The sequence below is a fragment of the Loxodonta africana genome, chromosome 25 (assembly GCF_030014295.1).
Source record: "Loxodonta africana isolate mLoxAfr1 chromosome 25, mLoxAfr1.hap2, whole genome shotgun sequence".
Taxonomy (NCBI): domain Eukaryota; kingdom Metazoa; phylum Chordata; class Mammalia; order Proboscidea; family Elephantidae; genus Loxodonta; species Loxodonta africana.
Genome location: NC_087366.1, coordinates 42,619,313 through 42,641,878, shown reverse-complemented (window position 1 = coordinate 42,641,878; position 22,566 = coordinate 42,619,313). Strand labels below are relative to the sequence as shown.

Sequence of the window (22,566 nt, the reverse complement as noted above, 5' to 3'; positions counted from 1 at the left end):
TTCATCAATATAATTGCTGCTAATCTATTTTATTACATAATAGTGATAGGATTTACAATATATAGGAAAATCACATAATATGGTAGACAATCACACAATAAATGGGACTCATGGCCCAGCTAAGTTGACAGATGTTTTGGGGGAGGACACAATTAAATCCATGAAAAGGCTCCACTGGCTTCATTTGTCCCACATTGTCCCGGGTCTTACTCTCTGCCCTAGCTGCATCCATGGTTCAATTTTCCAACACTAGGGCAACTTGTGCCAGAGCGCTGGGCGTGATCAGTAAGAGGCATCCCACCACCATCACCATCACCGCCACTGCTATCTCAGGGCCTTTTTTGGTTCCTGCTGGTACTGTTGTCCCCCTGAAACTGGCCACTCTCATCTGCAGGTCCCTCATTTGACACTGTAGATATGATCCCCTGAGGCAACATAATTCATAATTTTTAGCTGGCTTCCACGCCCAGCACTCAGGAAGCCTCAGGAATTTTTTGGATCCCTTCTACCTCTCAAAGGTCCTCCTCAAGCTGAGGTGGCCAGTTTCCATTGATTCTCTACTGAGGCTGCTCCACTTTTCTGTCCTCCACTCCATAGACTGACTCCTCACCTGGTGCTAGGAGGGAAGTGATATGTTTCATCCTTCTGCCTTTGGATTCCCAAACTTATCTGGATTGGTCTGGAATGATGGATTCTGTTCTTTTGTAGCAGTCAACTGGTACTTTCTGTGGAATATGGCAATGCAAGAACTTAAAGAAAAAAATTAAAAAAGAAAATCCTTTTGTGTTTCTTAAACTAGCCCAAAAGGATTATTTCTAAAGTGAAGGATGTTGCCTCAGCCCTCTTTTAAAGGCTTTCCTCTGCTTGAGACAAAAACTAACTTTCCTTTTCCTTCACTAGAGTTATATATTCAGTTTTAGTTAAAATAAAACACACCTAGTCCTGGTGGAAGCCAAAACAATCCGTGTGCCAATTACACAGGATTGATGAAACTACCTCATTATACACAGTTAACAGACATGGGAGCCACATGGACAGAGTGGGGAACCACGCAGAAAGAAAGGTGGTGGCAGCATTTCTGACGAGAGGACCAGGCCTTTGATGGAGGCCACCACCTCTTCCCCACGAGGCAGTCAACACATCTCCCTGTGTGACATCCTAGATGCTCAGATTTCCAAATGAGACCCACTGATTGGACCAGCAGGAAACTGGAGCATTGGCTGAAAAAGACATTAACTTGAAAGTCACAAAACCACACAAGGGCTGGTATTATGAATGTTAACTAATGTGAGAGTGCATTTCTAGAAGAGAAGTTAAGCTTTTGATCTATGGGTTTTAATTTAATTTCTGCCTCTTGGCCTCTAGAGAGGAGAGCAGAATAAAATAGCCTAAAATTAGTTTCATTCTTGGCGTACTACAAGCGGTTGGCCATTGTTCTTTTCTGGGTATGGGACCTGGCAGAGAGAGATCGTCACAGAGCAGGGTTCTCAATCCATTTGGGACTTTCTCACAATGCATTTGAGTTAGGAAAACTAGCATGTTCCAACATCCAAAAGTATGTTCCTAAATGTTGTCTTGAATTTTAAAATCTGTGTGTATTGTGTTGGAAATGTCAATCCATAGCAGGATCTCAGTTCTTTGGCTGTACAAAAAGCACCCAGCCAGTGGAGTGGTACCACCATAAGTATTTATTCACAGTGCCAGCAGGGCAACCACTTCAGAGCAAAGTTCTCTTCATATACTCAAGTCCAGATATTTGCACCATGCCTCTTACCCCCATTGTTCTAGGTATCCCCCAAATGCCATCTCATCTACTTAACTCTTAAATTTTGAACGTTCATCTGACCCATTCCTTCTGCTTTACAGTTTTTTCCCCATCACTAGCTCCCCTTCCAGTCATCAACAGCTTGCCTTCCAGAGTGCCTGTTCAAGTACAAACATGACACTTCCCATTTCCTGTGTAACATCATGCGTTAGTCCATTCCCAGAGCGTCAGCTAACACTGCCAGTTTTCAACCCAGTAATGGCTGGGGAAGTTTGTGAATGAAGCCTCCTACTGGGACTATAACTGCCAAGGCTGTGGGACTGTCTTGGAATTCAGATCAGTGTAGATTCCTTCACCACAGAGAGGCAGAGGGCCTCCTTCCTTTTCCCCTTACTCTTAAGATCTGATAAGATCTGACAGCTTTTCTTCTTAGAATGTCAAGCACAAAAGCCTCAGTAAGTCCACTCAAAATGGATTTAGACAGGTGACCCACTTCCTTGCTACTCCAGGACAAGCGTAACCATGTCACCTGGCAGCTTGTGAGAAATGCAGAGTCTCATGACAGGGATCACAGTTGCGGGTCCTGGACAGAGCTGAAGAAAAATGTAGCTGCTTAATGAGAAACTAGTTTGTTCTGTAAACCTTCATCTGAAGTACAATAAAAGTAAGTAAATAAAAAACAAATGCAGAGTCTCAGGCCCCGCCCCAGACCTACTAAATCAGAATCTGCGTTTGAACCACTATTATTATTCTTATTAAATGTCTCTGATTATTTCATAAGGTGTCCTAATTTCAGAAGAGTCAAGTGATTCTTAATCTTTGTTTAGGCATAGAACCCAGCTAAAAAGTGTTATTACTCAAAAAAAAGGAAGAATTCAGGGTATTACAGAATATTCTGTTCTATGTTTGATCTTTGAGAAATTCAATTTCAGTATCCTAATTTTTTTTTTTTTTTAACTAGTAGTTCTTGAGTTTCTCACAGGTACTGTACTCAGAACCTTTAAAGAATGAATAAGAAATGCTGTTCTAGTCCTTGAGGAGCTTACAGTCTAGAGAGGGAAAGCCGGTGCATGAATAGATATCAACTCAACATGATAAGTGGTATAATGGAAGAAGGGACGTGGAGCTATGGGATCCCCATGGAGGACCCTTACTTGGGCCTATTCAGTATGGAGCAGGAGGGAAGGAAAGGAGGCAATAACCAAGATGGCTTCTAAGAGAAAGTAACACTTGACTGAGTCTTAAATGGAGAAAATCATTAATAAGAGCACAGAAATATGAAAAAATGTGCTATGTTAAGAAAGCTTCAAGTTGATGCCTTTTTCTTTCCCCTTAAGTACAAAATCAAAAAGGGGGAGTGTGGTACCTGGGGCTCTTGAGACGCACAAAGGAGTCAAATCATAAAAGACCTTGTATCCTGTGCAAGTACTTTGGATTCTATGTGTCAATGAGAAGACCTTTGAAGATTTTTCAGTGAGAGAATCATGTTTAAATATGCATTTTACATAGCCCATTCTTGTTTTGATTCTAGACATTTTTGAATATTGCATTTCTGAGAATTTGAATGCAAATGAAAGCAAAGATGGAGATTTTAAAAGGATATTATATGTGAAGACCACAAGCCTTCTATCAGTTTACTATACTGTAGTGGCTTGTGTGTTGCTGGGATGCTGGAAGCTATGCCACCGGTATTTCAAATACCAGTAGGGTCACCCTTGGTGGACAGGTTTCAGCAGAACATCCAGACTAAGACAGTCAAGGAAGAAAGGCCTGGTGATCTCCTTCTGAAAATTAACCAGTAAAAACCCTATGGCTCACAAAGGAGCATTGTCCCATATAATGCCTGAAGATTAGCCCCCTAGGTTGGAGAATACTCAAAATAGCCACAATCCTGGGACTTGAGCATACCAATGATTATGAAGATGGCTCAGGATCAGGCAACATTTCATTCTGTTGTACGTGGAGTCACCATGAGTCAGAACTAATAAAAAAATATGTGAAGATACATAGCATAGTATGCAACCAGAACTGAGTAGCTGTTTACTCTCCTTTCCTGATGCAGCTGTGGACTGCACTAGAGGATATTTTCATTTATCAGTCAATAAATATATTCTTCATCTCACATATTCCTCATAGAGACAAACAGACAATTAGGCCTCTGGCTAGTTGAAAAAAAGATATGCCTTGAGGGCAGGGATGGTCTCCCAATCTTTTCCTTATCCCTAAAAAAAAAAAAAAACCCAAACCCGTTGCCGTTGGATTCCAACTCATAGCGACCCTATAGAACAGAGTAGGACTGCCCCACAGAGTTTCCAAGGAGCACCTGGTGGATTTGAACTGCTGACCTTTTGGTTAGCAGCCATAGCACTTAACCACTACGCAACCAGGGTTTCCTCTTTATGCCTAGCAGCTAGTATATGGAATTAATTGATTAATCAATCAATAATTTATTTTTATAAGTTCCAGTATATTAGCTGACTTAAAATATATATATATATATATATATATATATATATATATATATATATATATATATACCTGGAGTCCTGGTGGAGCAGTGGGTAAGAGCTCAGTTGCTCATAAAAATGTCGGCAGTTCGAATCCTTTGCCCACTCCTGGAAATCCTACGGGGCAGTTCTACTCTATCCTATAGTCGCTATGAGTCAGAATTGATTCAATGGCAATGGGTTTCTTTTTTTTCCTTTGGCTTTTTATATACATATGTACATGCATACGTATGTGTGTGTGTGTGTGTATATATATATATATAGTCCTTTTTTTAGGTCTAAATAATCATAGAACCAAAAGAAAAAGAAAATGTCAGTTACAAGTGCCCTGATGACTCCATCTTCTGGAAAACACTGCAGACTTAGTCTCCTCTTGAATCTTCACAGTGCGTTTAATAGAAATAAAGGCTACATCAAGGGACCATATTTTCTTTCCTTCACCTAACCCAGCAGTATCTCCGACTCTTACTCTCAGCATTCCCACACAAGTGACACGAGTGATGTTCCTTGAAGACAATTTGGGACATGCTGCGCTCGTTGGTCAGCCGTGGCAGAGAGCGGGAAACAATCCTTAGTGTACTCAGTTTCCTTTTATCCCTCCATTATCGCCATCTCTGTGGCCTACTGTTTTGCTGCCTGTGCTTAAGCTCCCTATGCTTTCAAGAGACTCAGAATTCCTGCTTTGTGTCTGAGGAAATCTTTTTCTGGTTTATGGAGCTTGTACATCAAAGGTAAAAAAAAATCCAACTCCCATTTTCTTGATTACATATTTGCTTAAAAACCACCATAACTATCCCACAATGCTCACGTGCTTTCATTGTGCTGTCTCTGAGGTTAGAGAAATGTATGTGTTACTCTCTCTGTCTTCATTGGACTCATCCTTTTTTGATTTGCAGATTCAGGTTATGTTTACAGAGTCGAGCGTTTGTCTGTGATTTTGTTTTTTGAGCGAGACTCATAGAACTCTCAAGAGCAACAATCTGGAAAGAAAACATAATCAACCAGGTAATTTGCTCTTTACCATCATGCCTATAAAAGCATTTAAATGCCCTCCTCCCTGCTTTTCAGTGCTGTAGACCGAGCTTTAAAATATGTCTCAGATTGGTTGAAAGGAATGATCTCTATTTTGATTATTACTATAACATTAAAAAAAAAAATGTTGAGTCGATTCCAACCCATAGTGGCCCTATAGGACAGAGTAGAACTGCCCCACAGAGTTTTGGAAGAGTGCCTGGTAGATTCAAACTGCTGACCTTTTGGTTAGCACCCATAGCACTTACCCACTAGGCCGCCTGTATGCCACCAGCGTTTCCTACTTTCCCATAAGTCTCTGAATTACATGGGCCTCCATAGCTGTGGAAGACTGGATAATGTGCTTCTGTATCATAAGTTGATCCCATTTCAAACTGTTCTCAGAATTTAATTTTACTTCTTTGAAACCTGAATAGCCTGCTATAACTGTATCTGAAATGTAAAAATGCAGACATAGCAAAACTCAGTTAAAAACCAAAAGCCCATTACCGTTGAGTTGATTCTGACTCATAATGACCCTAAAGGACAGAGCAGAACTGCCCCATAGGGTTTCCAAGGAGCAGCTGTTGGATTTGAACTGCCAACATTTTGGTTAGCAGCCGAGCTCTTAACCACTACAGCATTCATTTTAGAGAGTAAATCCTTCATTTAGAAGGATACACAAACATATATAAACACACATGCACATACGCACCGTGAGCGTCCTTTGAGTAGCTCCTTTAGTGTGCATAAAATGTGACTTTATTCATGAGAAAATGTATTCACACTCTGCTTTTCAGGAATATAATTATTTCATAGAGCAAACCACATTTATATTCATGACAAGGCAGAGTAGCATATACATTTCATTCAAATTTTGACTTCATGCTTTTGAGCTCCACATCCCCACTCTTTTCCTTTTTTCTAATGGAAATATAAAACTGAAGAAACTAGAAACAAGCAGAAGAGTACACCTCAGCACCTATGCCTCTGAAAACTGTTACCTCTATGCCTCCCACCCGCATGACCATGTCTATACCTTTCTTGCTCACAGTTGATTGATACAGCCAGGATTTGCCTGATCAGGCGGTTGTGTAGGGAACATAGTCTATGTTGGACTGGAATTAGTCTCTCCTGCTCCTTTTGGTGCAGAGTGCATTGCTGGATCCTCTAACATTTCAGTGGGCATGCCGTTACATTCAAGAGTTTGGCCAAGCTGTAACACAAGTAATTGTCAGAAACAAATTGTTGTTTATTAATCATTGTTGTTGTTGTCAGGAGCCATCGAGTCAGTTCCAAATCATAGCGACCCTATGTACAATGGAACGAAACACTGCCCAGTCCTGCACCATCCTCATGATCATGGTAATGCTTGAATCCATTGTTGCAGCCACTGTGTCAATCCATCTCATTGAGGGTCTTCCTCTTTTTCACTGACCGTCTACTTTACCAAGCATGACGTCCTTCTCCAGGGGCTACTGCCTTCCAATAACATGTCCAAAGTATGTGAGATGACGTCTCACGTCCTTGTTTCTGATGAGCATTCTGGCTGTACCTCTTCCAAGACAGATTTGTTCATTCCTCTGGGAGTCCATGGTACATTTCAGTATTCTTTGGCAACACCATAATTCAAAGGTGTCAATTCTTTTTTGGTCTTCCTTATTCATTGTCTAGCTTTCACATGCACATGAGGCGATTGAAAATACCTTGGCCTGGGTCAGGAGCACCATAGTCCTTAAAGTGACATCTTTGCATTTTATCTTTTTAAAGAGATCTTTTGCAGCAGATTTGCCCAATGCAGTGAGTCCTTTGATTTCTTGACTACTGCTTTCATGGATGATGATTGTGAATGCAAGTAAAATGAAAACCTTGACAACTTCAGTCTTTTCTCCGTTTATAATAATGTTGCTTATTGCTCAAGTTGTGAGGGTTTTTGTTTTCTTTATGTTGAGGCATAATTCATACTGAAGGCTGTGGTCTTTGATCTTCATCAGTAATTGCTTCAAGTCCTCTTCATTTTCAGCAAGCAAGGTTGTGTCATCTGCAAATCTCAGGTTGTTAATAAGTCTACCTCCAATCCTGATGCCATGTTCTTGTTTAAATAGTCTAGTTTCTCGGATTATTTGCTCAGTGTACAGATTGAATAAGTATGGTGAAAGGTTACAACCCTGACGCACACCTTTCCTGACTTTAAACCATTCAGTATCCCCTTGTTCTGTTTGAACAACTGCCTCTTGATCTATGTATAGGTTCCTCATGAGTACAATTAAGTGTTCTGGAATTTCCATTCTTCTCAATGTTATCCATAATTTGTTATGATCCACAGAGTCAAATGCCTTCGCATAGTCAATAAAACACAGGTAGATATCTTTCTGGTATTCTGTACTTTCAGTCAAGATCCATCTGACATCAGCAATGATATTCCTCGTTCCAAGTCCTCTTCTGAATCCAGCTTGAATTTCTGGTAGCTTCCTGTAGATGTACTGCTGCAACTGCTTTTGAATGACCTTTAGCAAAATTTTACTTGTGTGTAATATTAATGTTATTGTTCGATAATTTCCACATTCAGTTGGATCACTTTTCTTTGAAATGGGTACAAAATTGGATCTCTTGCAGTTGGTTGGCCAGGTAGCCATCTTCCAAATTTCTTGGCATAAATGAGTGAGTGCTTGCACAGCTGCATCTGTTTGGTGAAACATCTCAATTGGTATTCTGTAAGTTCCTCGAGCCTACTTTTTTGCCAATCCCTTCAGTGTAGCTTGGACTTTTTCCCTCAGTACCATTTGTTCTTGATTATATGCTACCTCCTGAAATGGCTGAAGGTCAATCAATTCTTTTTGGTACAGTGACTGTGTATTCCTTCCATCTTCTTTCGATGATTCCTGTGTCATTTAGTATTTTCCCGGTAGAATCCTTCAATACTGTAACTCGAAGCTTGAATTTTTTCTTCAGTGCTTTCAGCTTGAGAAATGTCAAGCATGTTTTTCCCTTTTGGTTTCCAATCTCCAGTTCCTTGCACATTTTGTTATAATACTTTATTTTGTCTTCTCCAGCCCCCCTTTGAAATCTTCTGTTTAGCTCTTTTAATTCATCGTTTCTTCCTTTGCTTTAGCTACTTTGTGTTCAAGAGCAACCTTCAGAGCCTCTTCTGACATCCATTTTAGTCTTTTCTTTTTTTCCTGTCTTTTTAATAACCTCTTGTTTTCTTCATGTATGATGTCCTTGATGTCATTCCACAACTCATCTAGTCTTTGGTCATTAGTGTTCAGTGTGTCAAATCTAATCTCGAGGTGGTCTCTAAATTCAGGTAGGCTGCACTCAAGATTGTACTTTTGCCTTTGTGGACTTGTTCTTATTTTCCTCGGCTTCAACTTGAACTTGCACATGAGCAGTTGATGGTCTGTTCCACAGTCAGCCTCTGGCCTTGTTTTGAGTGATAATATTGAGCTTTTCCACCATCTCTTTCCACAGATGTAGTCAATTTGATTCCTGTGTATTTCTTCTGGTGAGGTCTGTGTGTATAGTCACTGTTTATGTTGTTGAAAAAAAACGTATTTGCAAAGAAGCATTGGTTGGTCTTTCAAAATTCTATCATGGGATCTCCAGCATCATTTCTATCACCAGGGCCATATTTTCCAACTACTGATCTTTCTTCGTTTCCAATTTTTGCATTCCCACTATTAATTATCATTGCATTTGACTGCATGTTGGTAAAAATGTTTAGTTTCTTCAACTTTGGCCTTAGTGGTTGGTGAATAAATGTGAATAATAGTTGTATTAACTGGTCTTCTGTGTAGACATATGGATATCATTCTATCACTGACAGCGTTGTACTTCAGGATAGATCTTGAAATGTTCTTTTTGATGATGAATGCAACACCATTCCTCTTCAAGCTGTTATTCCTGGCATAGTAGATAATATGATTGTCCAATTCAAAATGCCAGTACAGTCCATTATAGCTCACTAATGCCTAGGATATTGATGTTTATGGTTTCCATTTCATTTTCGGCAACTTCGAATTTTCCTAGATTCATATTTCATATGTTCCACATTCCAATTATTAATGGATGTTTGCAGCTGTTTCTTCTCATTTTGAGTCATGCCACATCAGCAAATGAAGGTCTCAAAAGCTTGACTCCATCTGTGTCATTAAGGCCGGCTCTCCTTTGAGGAGGCAGCTCTTCCCTAGTCGTATTTTGAGTGCCTTCCAACTTGTGGGACTCATCTTCCAGCACTATATCAGACAGTGTCCCACTGCTGTTCATAAGGTGTTCACTGGCCAGTTTTTTCAGAAGTGGAATGCTGGATCCTTCTTTCTAGTCTTCTTAACCTGGAAGCTCTGCTGAAACCTGTCCACCAAGGGTGACCTTGCTGGTATTTGAAATACTGGTGCCAAAGCTTCCAGTATCACAGCAACACACAAGCTAACACAGTACAACAAACTGACAGATGCATGGTGGTTATTAATCTTAGATATTAGCAAGTATTTATTTGAAAGTGATGAAATTCTGTTCATTCTTTCAGCTATTTGAAAAAGGATAAAATGGTAACTTTAAAAAAAACAGTTTCTCAAAACTTAATGAAATTCTGTTTTTTTTTTTTACTAAACTGAATGGAAATTGATTTTGTATGAAGAATTTAAAAAATTTTGACAGAGGGACGCTGGGGTGTTATAAAGTGCTGGTTGGGAATTACCAGTGGAGCTGATTTTCCAGACCTTTTGGTCTTTTGTCTGCGTATTAAGTCTATGTCTATAAACATTGAGTCATACCTGCAATAAACATTTAATGACTGAATGTGTGGAGGCACTTCAAGGAGAACTGGCAAAATGTGATGAGTGAGGCATGGTTGCTTCCCTCCAGGGACTCACAGATGAGCGCATCTTTGCTCCACATTCTTTCCTTCTTGTCGTAAAAATTGTAGATCCACAGCCAGACTTCTGTAGAAACTCAATATATATTATGTATTACTTCATGATGATGATGATGGACACTTATTGTGCCTATTTCAGAGAACTAAAAATAATGTTCAAAAATATCTTCTAAATATAGAATGTTTTTATTGTCTTCAGCAAGAGATTGTAAGAAGTTAATCCTATTGGAAAAAGTGGAATATTTATAGTACTCATTAAATAAGAATACATTCATATTGTCAGCACTGAATCTACTTGATTATGAATGCTGAACAAAACTTATTTAGGCACTACAAAAAGCCTATTCTATTCACCTGAAAGAAAGACATTGTAAAGGTCAGTGTCAGCCCCAGTAAGACTTGGTCCCCCTACACTGGCCCCATCCATTAAAAGTTAAATTTTTAATTCATGGCATTAGCACAAATTACAATGAGCATTTGTTTTTATAAAGAATACAGATCAAATCTGTAACATTTTGATTGCTCAAAAAGTTCTCATATGGTAACAAAGGTTAACAATATATTTCTTTTCATGAGTACTTAGTATTTTCGTGAACTTCGAAGTTCAGGTTCAGAATGCAGATAACTAGTTGACACCTGTTCCACTGCTATTCATAAGGTTTTCACTGGCCAGTCTATTTTGGAAGTAGACCACCAAGACCTTCTTCTTAGTCTGTCCTCTTCTGGAAGCTCCACTGAAACCTTTTTACTGTGAGTGATCCAAGCTGGATTCAGAAAAGGACATGGAGTATCATTGCTGATGTCAGATGGATCTTAACTGAAAACAGAGAATACCAGAAAGATGTTTACCTGTATTTTATTGACTATGCAAAGGCGTTTGACTGTGTGCATCATAACAAGTATGGATAACATTATGAGGAATGGAAATTCCAGAACACTTAATTGTACTCATGCAGAACTCATGCATAGGCCAAGAAGCAGCTCTTTGAACAGAACAAGGGGATACTGAGTGGTTTAAAATCAAGAAAAGTGTGCATCTGGGTTGTACCCTTTCACCATACTTACTCAATCTATATGCTGAGCAAATAATCCGAGAAACTGGACTATGTGAAGAATGCGGCATCAGGATTGGAGAAAGACTCATTAACAACCTGAGATTTGCAGATGACACAACCTTGCTTGCTGAAAATGAAGAGGACTTGAAGCACTTACTGACAGAAATCAAAGACTGTGGCCTTCAGTATGGATTATACCTCCACATAAAACAAAAATCCTCACAAGTGGATCAATAGGCAACATTGTGATAAATGGAGAAAATATTGAAGTTGTCAAGGATTTCATTTTACTTGGATTCACAATCAACACCCATGGAAGCATCGGTAAAGAAATCAAATGATGTATTGCATTGGGCAAATCTGTTGCAAAAGGCCTCTTTAAAGTGTTAAAAACCAAAGATGTCACTTTGAGGACTACAGTGCACCTGACCCAAGCCATGATGTTTTCAGTCGCCTCATACGCATGGGAAAGCTGGGCATGGAATAAGGAAGACCAAAGAAGAATTGATGCCCTTGAATTTATGATGTTGGCAAAGAATATTGAAAATATGATGGACTGCCAGAAAAACCAATAAATCTGTCTTGGAAGAAGTACAGCCAAAATGTCATAGAAACGAGGATAAATGACATCATGGCTTGGTAAAGTACAGGGTCAGCGAGGAAGAGCAAGGCCCTCAATGAGATGAATTTACAAGGTGGCTGCAAGAAGGCCTCAAACACACCAGCAATTGTCAGGATGGTGCAGGATCAAGCAGTGTTTCCCTCTGTTGTACATAGGGTTGCTGTGAGTCGGAACCCACTCGATGGCACCTAACAACAACGGTTGACACTTGTAATGGAGGGTGTGCACCGATCTCTGGAGGGGATATTGACTGTAATAGAAGTAATACAGGACTCAGGACATAAGATCTTTTTCAGACCTTATAACTCTGCAGCAGGTCAGTAGATTTGGGGAAGTCACTTTGGGTCCTCAGTGTTCTCATCCGTAACGTGGGTAAGGACGTAATAAACCAACCAGTTGCCACCAGATCATCTCTGACTCACAGCAACCCCATGGGTGTCAGAGTAGAACTGTGCCCCACAGGGTTTTCAATGTCTAATTTTTCAGAAGTAAATCACCAAGCCTTTCTTCTGAGGTACCTCTGGGTGGACTCAAACCTCCAACCTGTTGGTTAGCGGTTGAGCTCATTAACTGAGGAAATCATATAGTGTCAATTACTTCGATTTTTTGCTTTAATTATGAATTGGATGGAGAAGTGATAGCTTTGTTAAAGGAAAACTATCACTTCAAAATGTGATTATGGTAGCTGAAAATTACATGTCTGTAGAATATTTTTCGTACGATGGATGCTGTTTTGTTTTAAACTCTAGGTTATAAAGAGGGTTGTAAGAGGGGAGTCCTTCAGTCTATTCATCCATTCTTTCTTAATTGATCACTTCCTATATGGCAGGTGCTGGTCTGGGTGGTTGGGATCCAAAGAGGAATAGTACACACTCCCTGCCTTCCAGGAATTCATGGTGCAAAGGGGAAGACAGAAAGAAATAAAGATAGGATGATAAAACCAGTGGGAAGTATGACAAATGAGGGGAATCTTAATGGAACATAGAGAAGCATCTTATCAAGTAAAGTAGGGTGAAGTAAGGCAAATAGGCTTCCTGTTATAGATAATATCTGAGCTGGACTTTATAGAACCAAAAAAAAACCTGTTGCCATCGAGTTGATTCCAACTCATAGCGAGCCTATAGGACAGAGTAGAACTGCCCCATAGGGTTTCCAAGGAGTGGCTGGTATATTTAAACTGCTGACCTTTTGGTTAGCATCTGAGCCCTTAACCACTGCCACCAGGACTTTGTAGAGTCACTTGGAATTAACCAAAAGCAAAGCCAATAGCATTAGCAAACTCATGGAAATAAAAAAACAACACAGCACAAGAAGAATCACGAGCAGTGTGGCAAGGAAGAATTTTGCTTCTTTGGTTTTACTTGTTTTCATTTGAATTTGTGATTACACAATAAGAAAACCTCTGCTGCTTCTGCCAAGTAGAGAGAACACGTAATTGTGTAACTCCAAAAGTGATAAACACCTCTAACAATTCAAAACAGGACTATGGGCACTGGCCTAGGCTGAACTTTCCGTAGGCTATAGTCGAAGAGATGTTTCTTTTATCTCTTAGGGTACGAGATATCATTGCATCTTTTAACTAGTTTCTCTTCTGTAGTTAGTCAACAGCTCTCTTGCCAAAAATCCAACAAATCAAAAGAAGACAAAAAAAGACAAAAAACCCTGTATGTTACTCTGCAGTCCTGAGAATAAAGATATGTGAAACTCGAAAATATTCTGTGATTACACATTTGTGTATGGAAAATTTGAGCAGATCTACCCATTTATTCCTTAAACATAAAGCTGAGAAATTGCTGGAAAGGTGCCAGTCCTTCCTACACCGTTCCTGGCTGTAATGCTCACTTTTAAATTTGAATAGCAGTTCACCAGGTAACTTTATGATAGAATATTTCTCCTTCAATCTTCTGGTTCCATTAACATACTGGCTTTTTCCCTGTTCTTTGTATCTTTCTCACCAGAGAGTTCAGTTTTTGTTGGCATTGATGCAAAACAGGTAAATATGTTGACTTTGAGGGTGCATTTCACAACAAAAAGTAATTCATAATTTTCAACTTAAATTCATAAATAGGTGGGGTGATTAAACAGTAATGAAATACTAGAACATCTGATGACTGATCTTGTCAGAATAAATTGACTCAGAGCCGAATTTAGAATATGCACATGACAGAAATACCCAACTCTAAACTAGGACGGTTTCCTGAATTTAAAATCTTTTCCAAATTAAACTTCTTTGTATTTCTTTCTGCTAAGAAAAAAACAGAAAAGAAGAGAACTTTTCTTCACTTACTCTAAAAGCATTTAAAAAAAAAAAAAAACAATGTTGACAATGAAAAAAAAAATTATAGTCCTGTAACCAACCAATGTTTGGCTTTCTTCAAAAGAATCGAAAATTCCCAGTTGTTGCTCATATATGTTGGCCAAATAGATGCTCAACTGTGAAAAGTGAGCAGGGTGCCTGAACGTATTGCACTAAATTTGGGTACCTGGAATTCTATGCTGGTCAAGCATCACTATGTATATATTTGAAATACTGACTTCCCACTCTTTTTAAGCAAACACCATACCACAATTTGTGCACGTGCCTTGTATTGGATAACTTAAGATATAGGGATAATCACAACACTATAATACTTGTGCTATTGAGAGTGACTCCCCTTCCTCCCTTCCCTCAGATCTATTTTATTGAAGCTTCATTAGGGGCGTGCATGAATCCATCTTCTCGAATGCATTTTAATCACCAGCAGATCTAAAAGGAACAGCTATAAAAGTCAAAAATAGATTCAACACTTGAAGTTACACAAAAAATGCACATAGACTGAAATTGATGTTGGATATAAATGTTTCCATAACTTTAGGAAATTTTTATTAAATTTGATAATAAAGTTTACTTTTTCTTTAATGATGAAAATATGCACAACAAAACCCACACCATCTCAAAATTTCTACACGTATAATTCAGTGACATTGATTGGACCCTTCACGTCGTGCAACCATTCTCGCTATCTGTCAAGAAATTATTTCATCACCATTATCATTAACTCAGTGCCCCCTAAGCAAAAAAATCTCCCTTTCCCTCCCTTGCACTTCTGGTAACCACTAATAATTTTTGGTTTCTATTATATTTTTGCTAATTTATGTAGATGAGATCATACGGTATTTGTCTTTTTGGAACGGACTTATTTCCCTCAGCATAATGTTTTCAAGGTTTATCCATGTTGTGGCATGCATCAAGTTTACTTTTAAATCAGTTTTGAACTACTTTAATTCAAGCAGCCAATATTACAGAATTATCGTAACTCATTTTCAAGATCTTTGAGGTGGGTAGGCAACAACTTTAGCCCATCTCTAGGAGAGATTGGAAGGGAATCTCAGTTCACGTCAGAATTTCACTCATGCAGCCATGACTCAGTTTATTCTGTATACACAACTACTTACATACCTATTTTATTCTTGTGCTGTTTTAGGCAGAAATGAACTATGCTGAAAACCACTATCTCAGGCACATCAGTTCCTTTTCCTGAATCTCCCATTTCTGCTCATATTTGTACCATATTTTTTACCCATGCTCCTGAGATGGAAACCTTGACTTCTCATTTAGTCTCTCCTGCTCCCCACCCCCATATGTAATTAGTCACAAAGCCCTGAAACAAGACTCTAATTGTGTTTGGATTTGTTTGTAAATTGAACTAGTTCAGGACCTTAGCCCATCAGTCCTGGCTCACAACCAGTAGGAATGTTGGTGGCCTACTTTCTTCCTGCCTAGACAAAGCCTTGCCACATAAATGCCGTCAAATTCCTTACGCTAGCTTTGATAATGGCATTCTTCTGCTCAAAGCATTGCGTTTCTCCTTTTCTGTCTTTCTAATAGGAAAATATCCAAATTCCTTAGCCTGGAATCCAAAACTTGCTGAATGTACCATGAACTGTGTCTCGAGTTCCTATTAGTCCCAACACCTAGTATTGAGAAAATGTGCAATAAGTGGTTTTTATTAAATGTTTCCCAACTTTTAACTTTTTACATAGACCTTTCAGTAACTAAGTTTCTCTTTTTCATACATCAAAATACATCGTTCAAAATTTACCCCAAGCATCGCATTTCCTGCAGAACCTCCCCGATCACTTCCGTATGAAGTGAAAACGTATTTGCTCACCTTTTTATTTATTGCAGCTGCTGCTAACTTCAAATACGCAAAGATGAATAAGATAGTCTGCCTCAGTGTACTTACTCTAGGGCTTTAAACAAATAAACAGTCGTAGCACCATACTCTCTGCACTACAATAACAGACAGCACAGATTCTAGTAAGGCTCCAAGGCTGTTGTTGTTGTTAGGTGCCATCGAGTTGGGTCCGACTCATAGGGACCCTATGGACAAATGCTGCCTGGTCCTGCGCCATGCCCACAATCCTTGTCATGCTTGAGCCCATTGTTGCAGCCACTGCATCAATCCATCTCATTGAAGCCTTCCTCTTTTGTTGACCCTGTACTTTACCAAGGACGATGTCATTCTCCAGGGACTGATCTCTCCTGACACCATGTCCACAGTACATAAGATGTAGTCTTGCCATCTTTGCTTCTAAGGAGCGTTGTGGTTATACTTCTTAGAAGACAGATTTGTTCATTCTTTTGGCAGTCCATGGTATATTCAATATTCTTTACCAACGCCACAATTCAAAGGCATCAGTTCTGTCTTCCTTATTCATCGTCCAGCTCTTGAATGCATATAATACAATTGAAAATACCACAGCTTGGGTCAGGCACACCTTAGCCTTCAAAGTGACATCTTTGCTTTTCAACACTTTAAAGAGGTCTTTTGCAGCAGATTTACCCAATGCCATGTGTCTTTTGATTTCTTGACTGCTGCTTCCATGGGTGTTGATTGTGGATCCAAGTAAATGGAAATCCTTGGCAACTTCAATCTTTTCTCTGTTTATCATGATGTTGCTTATTGGTCCAGTTGTGAGGATTTTTGTTTTCTTTTTTGTTGAGGTGCAATCCATACTGAAAGCTGTGGTCTTTGATCTTCATCAGTAAGTGCTTCAAGTTGTCTTCACTTTCCGCAAGCAAGATTGTGTCATCTGCCTAGCGCAGATTGTTAATGAGTCTTCCACCATCCTGACGCCCTGCTCTCCTTTATATAGTCCAGCTTCTCAGATTATTTGCTCAGTATACAGATTGAATAGGTATGGTGAAAGGATACAGCCCTGACACACACTTTTCCTGACTTTAAACCATTCAGCATCCCCTCGTTCTATTAGAACAACTGCCTCTTGATCTATGTACAGGTTCCTCATGAACACAATTAAGTGTTCTGGAATTCCCATTCTTCGCAGTGTTATCGATAATTTGTTGTGATCCACACAGTCGAATGCTTTTGCATAGTCAATAAAACACAAGTAAACACCTTTCTGGTATTGTCTGCTTTCAGCCAGGATCCATCTGACATCAGCCATGATATCCCTGGTTCCATATCCTTTTCTGAATCCGGCCTGAATTTCTGGCAGTTCCCTGTTGATACACTGCTATAGCCGCTTTTGAATGACCTTCGGCAAAATTTTACTTGCATGTGACATTAATGATACTGTTTGACAATCTCCACATTCAGTTGGATCACGTTTCTTGGGAATAGGCATAAATATGGATCTCTTCCAGTCGGTTGGCCAGAAAGCTGTCTTCCAAATTTCTTGGCGTTGAAGGGTGAGCACCTCCAGCACTGCATCGGTTTATAGAAACATCTCAGTTGATGTTCCGTCAGTTCCTAGAGCCTTGTTTTTTGCCAGTGCCTTCAGCACAGCTTGGACTTCTTCCTTCAGTGCCATTGGTTCCTGATCATATGCCACCTCTTGAAATGGTTGAATATCGACCAATTCTTTTTGGTATAATGACTCTGTGTGTTCCTTCCATCTTCTTTTGATGCTTCCTGCATCATTTTATATTTTCCCCATAGAACCCTTCACTATTGCAACTCAAGGCTTGAATTTTTTCTTCAGTTCTTTCAGCTTGAGAAATGCCGAGCATGTTTTTCCCTTTTGGTTTTCTATCTCGAGCTCTTTGCACATGTCGTTATAATACTTTATTTTGTCTTCTGGAGCTGCCCTTTGAAATCTTCTGTTCAGGTCTTTTACTTCATTTTTTCCTTTTGCTTTAGCTACTTGACGCTCAAGAGTAAGTTTCAGCGTCTTTTCTGACATCCATTTTGGTCTTTTCTTTCTTTCCTGTCTTTTTAATGATCTCTCACTTTCTTCATGTGTGATGTCCTTGATGTCATTTGACAGCTTGTCTGGTCTTCGGTCATTAGTACTTAATGCATCAAATCTAACCTAGAGATGATCTCTAAATTCAGGTGAGGTATACTCAAGGTCATACTTTGGCTCTCATTGACTTGTTCTAATTTTCTTCAGTTTCAGCTTGAGCTTGCATATGAGCAATTGATGGTCTGTTCCAAAGTCGGCCCCTAGCCTTGTTCTGACTGATGATATTGAGCTTTTCCATCGTCTCTTTCCACATACGTAGCCGATTTGATTCCTATGTATTTCATCTGGTGAGGTCCATGTGTATAGTCGCTGTTTATGTTGGTGAAAGAAGGTATTTGCAATGGAGAGGTCGTTAGCCTTGCCAAATTCTATTATGTGATCTCTGGCATCATTTTTATCACCAAGGCCATATTTTCCAGCCACCAATCCTTCTTTGTTTCCAACTTTCCTGTTCCAATCACCAGTAATTATCAATGCATCCTGATTGCATGTTAGATCAATTTCAGACCTGCAGATGTTGGTAAAAATCTTCAATTTCTTTATCTTTGGCCTTAATGGTTGGTGTGTAAATTTGAAAAATAGTCGTATTAACTGTCTTCCTTGTAGGCATATGGATATTATCCTATCACTGACAGCATTGTACTTCAGGATAGATCTTGAAGTGTTCTTTTTGATGATGAATGCAACACCATTCCTCTTCAAGTTGTCATTCCTGGCATAGTAGACCATATGATTGTGCAATTCAGAATGACCAATACCAGTCCATTTCAGCTCACTAATGCCTGGGATATCAATGTTTACGTGGTACATTTCATTTTTGAGGATTTCCAATTTTCCTAGATTCATACTTTGAACATTCCAGGTTCCAATTATTAATGGATGTTTGTGGCTGTTTCTTCTCATTTTGAGTCATGCCACCTCAAGCAAATAAAGCTTCTTAAAGCTTGAGTCCATCCACGTCATTAAGATCGACTCTACTTTGAGGAGGAAGCTCTTCCCCAGTAGTCTTTTGAGTGCCTTCCAACCTGGGAGGCTCATCTTTTGGCACTATATCAGACAGTGTTCCACTGCTATTCATAAGGTGTTTACTGGCTAATTCTTTTCAGAAGTAGACTGGCTTAATCTGGAAGCTCAGCTGAAACCTGTCTGCCATGAGTCACCCTGCTGGTAACTTGAATACCAGTGGCATGGCTTCCATCATCACAGCAACACACAAGCCCTCTCTCCCTTGCCAGTACAATAAACTTACGGACACATGGGGCAGGCTCCAAGGAGAGGGTTGTAAACTCATTGGACAAAGGCAAAAGCCAAAGAAAGCTCTATTATGTGGATGAATGTTGAGTGTCTTGAACATAATGGAAAGACATGTCAGTCAAAGAGAATAGCACAATAAAGACACCAAGGCTTGAAACATCCCAGAATGCTCAAAGAGCAACAACACATTTGGCTTGGCTTGAAAGTAGATTTAAGAATGGGATGAGGACTACGAGAAATGAGTGGGGATATTATTATAAAGTTCTTGTTATACTAAGAATTGTGCCTCAAACGTAGTAGGAACCCAATAAACATGTATTCAATGAATGAATGAATGAAAAACTTCATCTACTACTAGTATATTAAATCTTTATGTTTAAATATTTTATATTTAATAATTTACAAGTTTGCACCTTGGCTCTCTGAAGAAAATAGATATTCTTTGTTTTCAATGTTCCGTATAATGTTTAACCTGTTAATTTAGCAATTAAAATTGTTCCTACTAATATAACCAAAAGTCTGGGTTCTCAAAGTTAACACGTACAAACAGAATGTTCATTTCTATGTGTATTTTTCTCTTTTTTCTAGGGTCAGACATTGTCCAATGGTTAATAAAGAACTTAACTATAGAAGATCCAGGTAAGTATGTACCTCATTTTTCCACTGGTAAAATTTTTTTTTTGTTTCTGAAAAATTATGATTAAACTTGAATTGTGCATTTTAGCATTTATACAGACTTTATGGTAATCAACATGTTTAACTAAGTTTAGTATATTTTATAATTTTCCATATATTTCAGTAGTGTTCCATTTTATAAAATTTGATTCGGGCAATTGACAATTGTTAGAAAAAGTAAGCCGAGTACATATACATAAATAATTATACATATAACTTATAGAAAATCATTATGAAGTAATGAAATTTCCCTTCATAAGACTCAAAAGTAAATCTGATTGGTTTATAGTTTTGCCTTAACTCTGCTTTTGCATGAAGTTGTAAAACAATATGTCATTTGTAATTCAGGGTTTTTATTATTATTGTTATTTTTACCGTACCTGTATGCTACATATTTTTTTTAATACTTGTAAGTCCTGGACCTATTCACTGTGGTAGGCATTATGTCTATTCTGCAGCAGTAAACTCAGTTCCAAAGTACGAGAACAATTTCTACCACTTAACATTTTATACTTCATAGAACAGATTCCTACGCATATGAGGCACCGAATGGCTTTTTTAAAGTATCGTGCAAAAGTCTTCTATGTGGTAAATAATTCACATCACTAAAATGAGAATAAGATGCATATTGCTTAGAGAAGATGCCGAGAAATCAAGAAAAATATCTTATGAAAAGCAGTTATTGCAGTACCTGTCAGTGTCCCGGCAGAGAAGGAGTCCATGAAACTATGCAATACACCATCGTTCAGATCAAAGATAAATTTCGCATGGCCTTTACGCATACCTCAGAAACCCTGGTGGCGTAGTGTTTAAGAGCTAGGGCTGCTAAGCCGAAGGTCGGCAGTTCGAGTCTACCAGGCACTCCTCGGAAACTCTATGGGGCAGTTCTATTCTGTCCTGTAGGGTCACTATGAGTCGGAATCAGCTTGACAGCAGTGGGTTTTTGGTTACTTCTACCTCTGACGGCTACCACCTTACAAAGATTTAGAAATAACAGTTGACGGAGATGCAAATGTTTCTATCCCCTTTTTGAGCTACTGAGCAAAACCACATGGTGAAAAATGCGGCTCTAACTTGTACACAAGTGCCTGTGTACACACCCAGCTCACCAGGTACATGACCTTTCAAAGTACTTGTTCTAGCAGATTAAACAGGATTAAAACAATTAGTAAAGATGAGGCAGCTACTCTGGCACCATATTATTACTAAGTGAAAAGAGGAGATAATTCTGAGGAAAGGAGGCCATGGTCTTACTGAATTTCAGATTCAACCTACCTCAAGGAACACCTGATTTATAAACTATAGCACCAGAAAGATCCAACCAACCCATTGCCTTGAAGTCGATTCTGGCTCATAGTGACCCTATGAGATAGAGTAGAACTACCCCATAGAGTTTCCAAGGAGCGGCTGGTGAATGACAAATTGCCGACCTTTTGGTTAGCAGCGGAGCTCTTAGCCACTGTGCCACCAAGGCTCCATCCTAATGCTAAATATCACATTGACACAGTCATTGAGAACCAGGGAACAACTGATTTGCAAAGAATATTATAGCTCAGAGCGTAATATATATTCAAAAGAGTAAATTATTTTATTAAGTATAAGACTGAAGGTGTACTTCAGAAATAGCCTGATACGCAGGAAAGAGATTTACAGATATAATAAAAAAAAGCTAGTAAGAAATAATCAAGGGGACATTGGTGGTTTAGTGGTAGAATTCTTGCCTTCTATGCAGGAGACTGGGTTTTGAATCCCAGCCAGTGCACCTCATGTGTAGCCACCACCTGTCTGTCAGTGGACACTTTTGTGTTGCTAGGATGTTGAATAGGTTTCAGCAGAGCTTCCAGACTAAGACAGACTAGAAAGAAAGGCATGATAATCTACTTCCGAAAATCAGCCAGTGGAAGCCATATGGTTCACCATGGTCCAATCTATAATTGGTCATTGTGGTGATACAAGACCTAGTATCATTTTGTTCAGTTGTGTGATGGGTCGCCATGAGTGGGAGACATACTGGATAGCAGCTTACAATCGCAACAAAGAAATAATCACCGTTTGTAATTTATGCATGGGATATCATTTTAGCTATAAAACCAAAAAGCAAACCCGTTGCCGTTGACTCCATTACAACTCATAGTGACTCTCTAGGACAGAACAGAACTGCCCCATAGGGTTTCCAAGAGGTGGCTGGTGGATTCAAAGTGCCAACCTTTTGGTTAGCAGCCGAGATCTTAACCACTGTGTCACCATGTATGAAAAACTTACTTTGCTTGCTTGTTCAACTCTTTAAAGAAGTTGTACAGCTTCATTAGAAGGGAATGAAGAGATAAAGCCAATCATACCCAGCTCAGAAGGTAAATGTGCATTATTGTATTTATGGAAGCCTGGAAGACTAGTTTTTCTTTTGTTTGTTTGAATGAACTAATTCACCCTCTACAGAGTACAAGCTCTGTATTAGGTTTTCAGTAGAGTAAGAAGAAGCGTTACTGATTGCTCTGAAGATAAAAAAGATAATGTGCACAGAAAATGAATCAATCTGACAGCCATACTGATTC

At 39.1% G+C, this 22,566-nt stretch overlaps 1 protein-coding gene across 3 annotated transcripts in view; it reads left to right on the top strand.

Moving 5' to 3' along the window:
- RGS7 (regulator of G protein signaling 7) overlaps window positions 1-22,566 on the top strand; it is a 572,799-nt gene that overhangs the window by 377,248 nt on the left and 172,985 nt on the right. For all 3 annotated transcript variants that reach the window (XM_064276719.1, XM_010591043.3, XM_010591044.3), the window contains exon 4: window positions 19,928-19,978. In XM_064276719.1, the coding sequence (XP_064132789.1) occupies window positions 19,928-19,978 (51 nt within the window). The remainder of the gene's footprint in view (window positions 1-19,927; window positions 19,979-22,566) is intronic.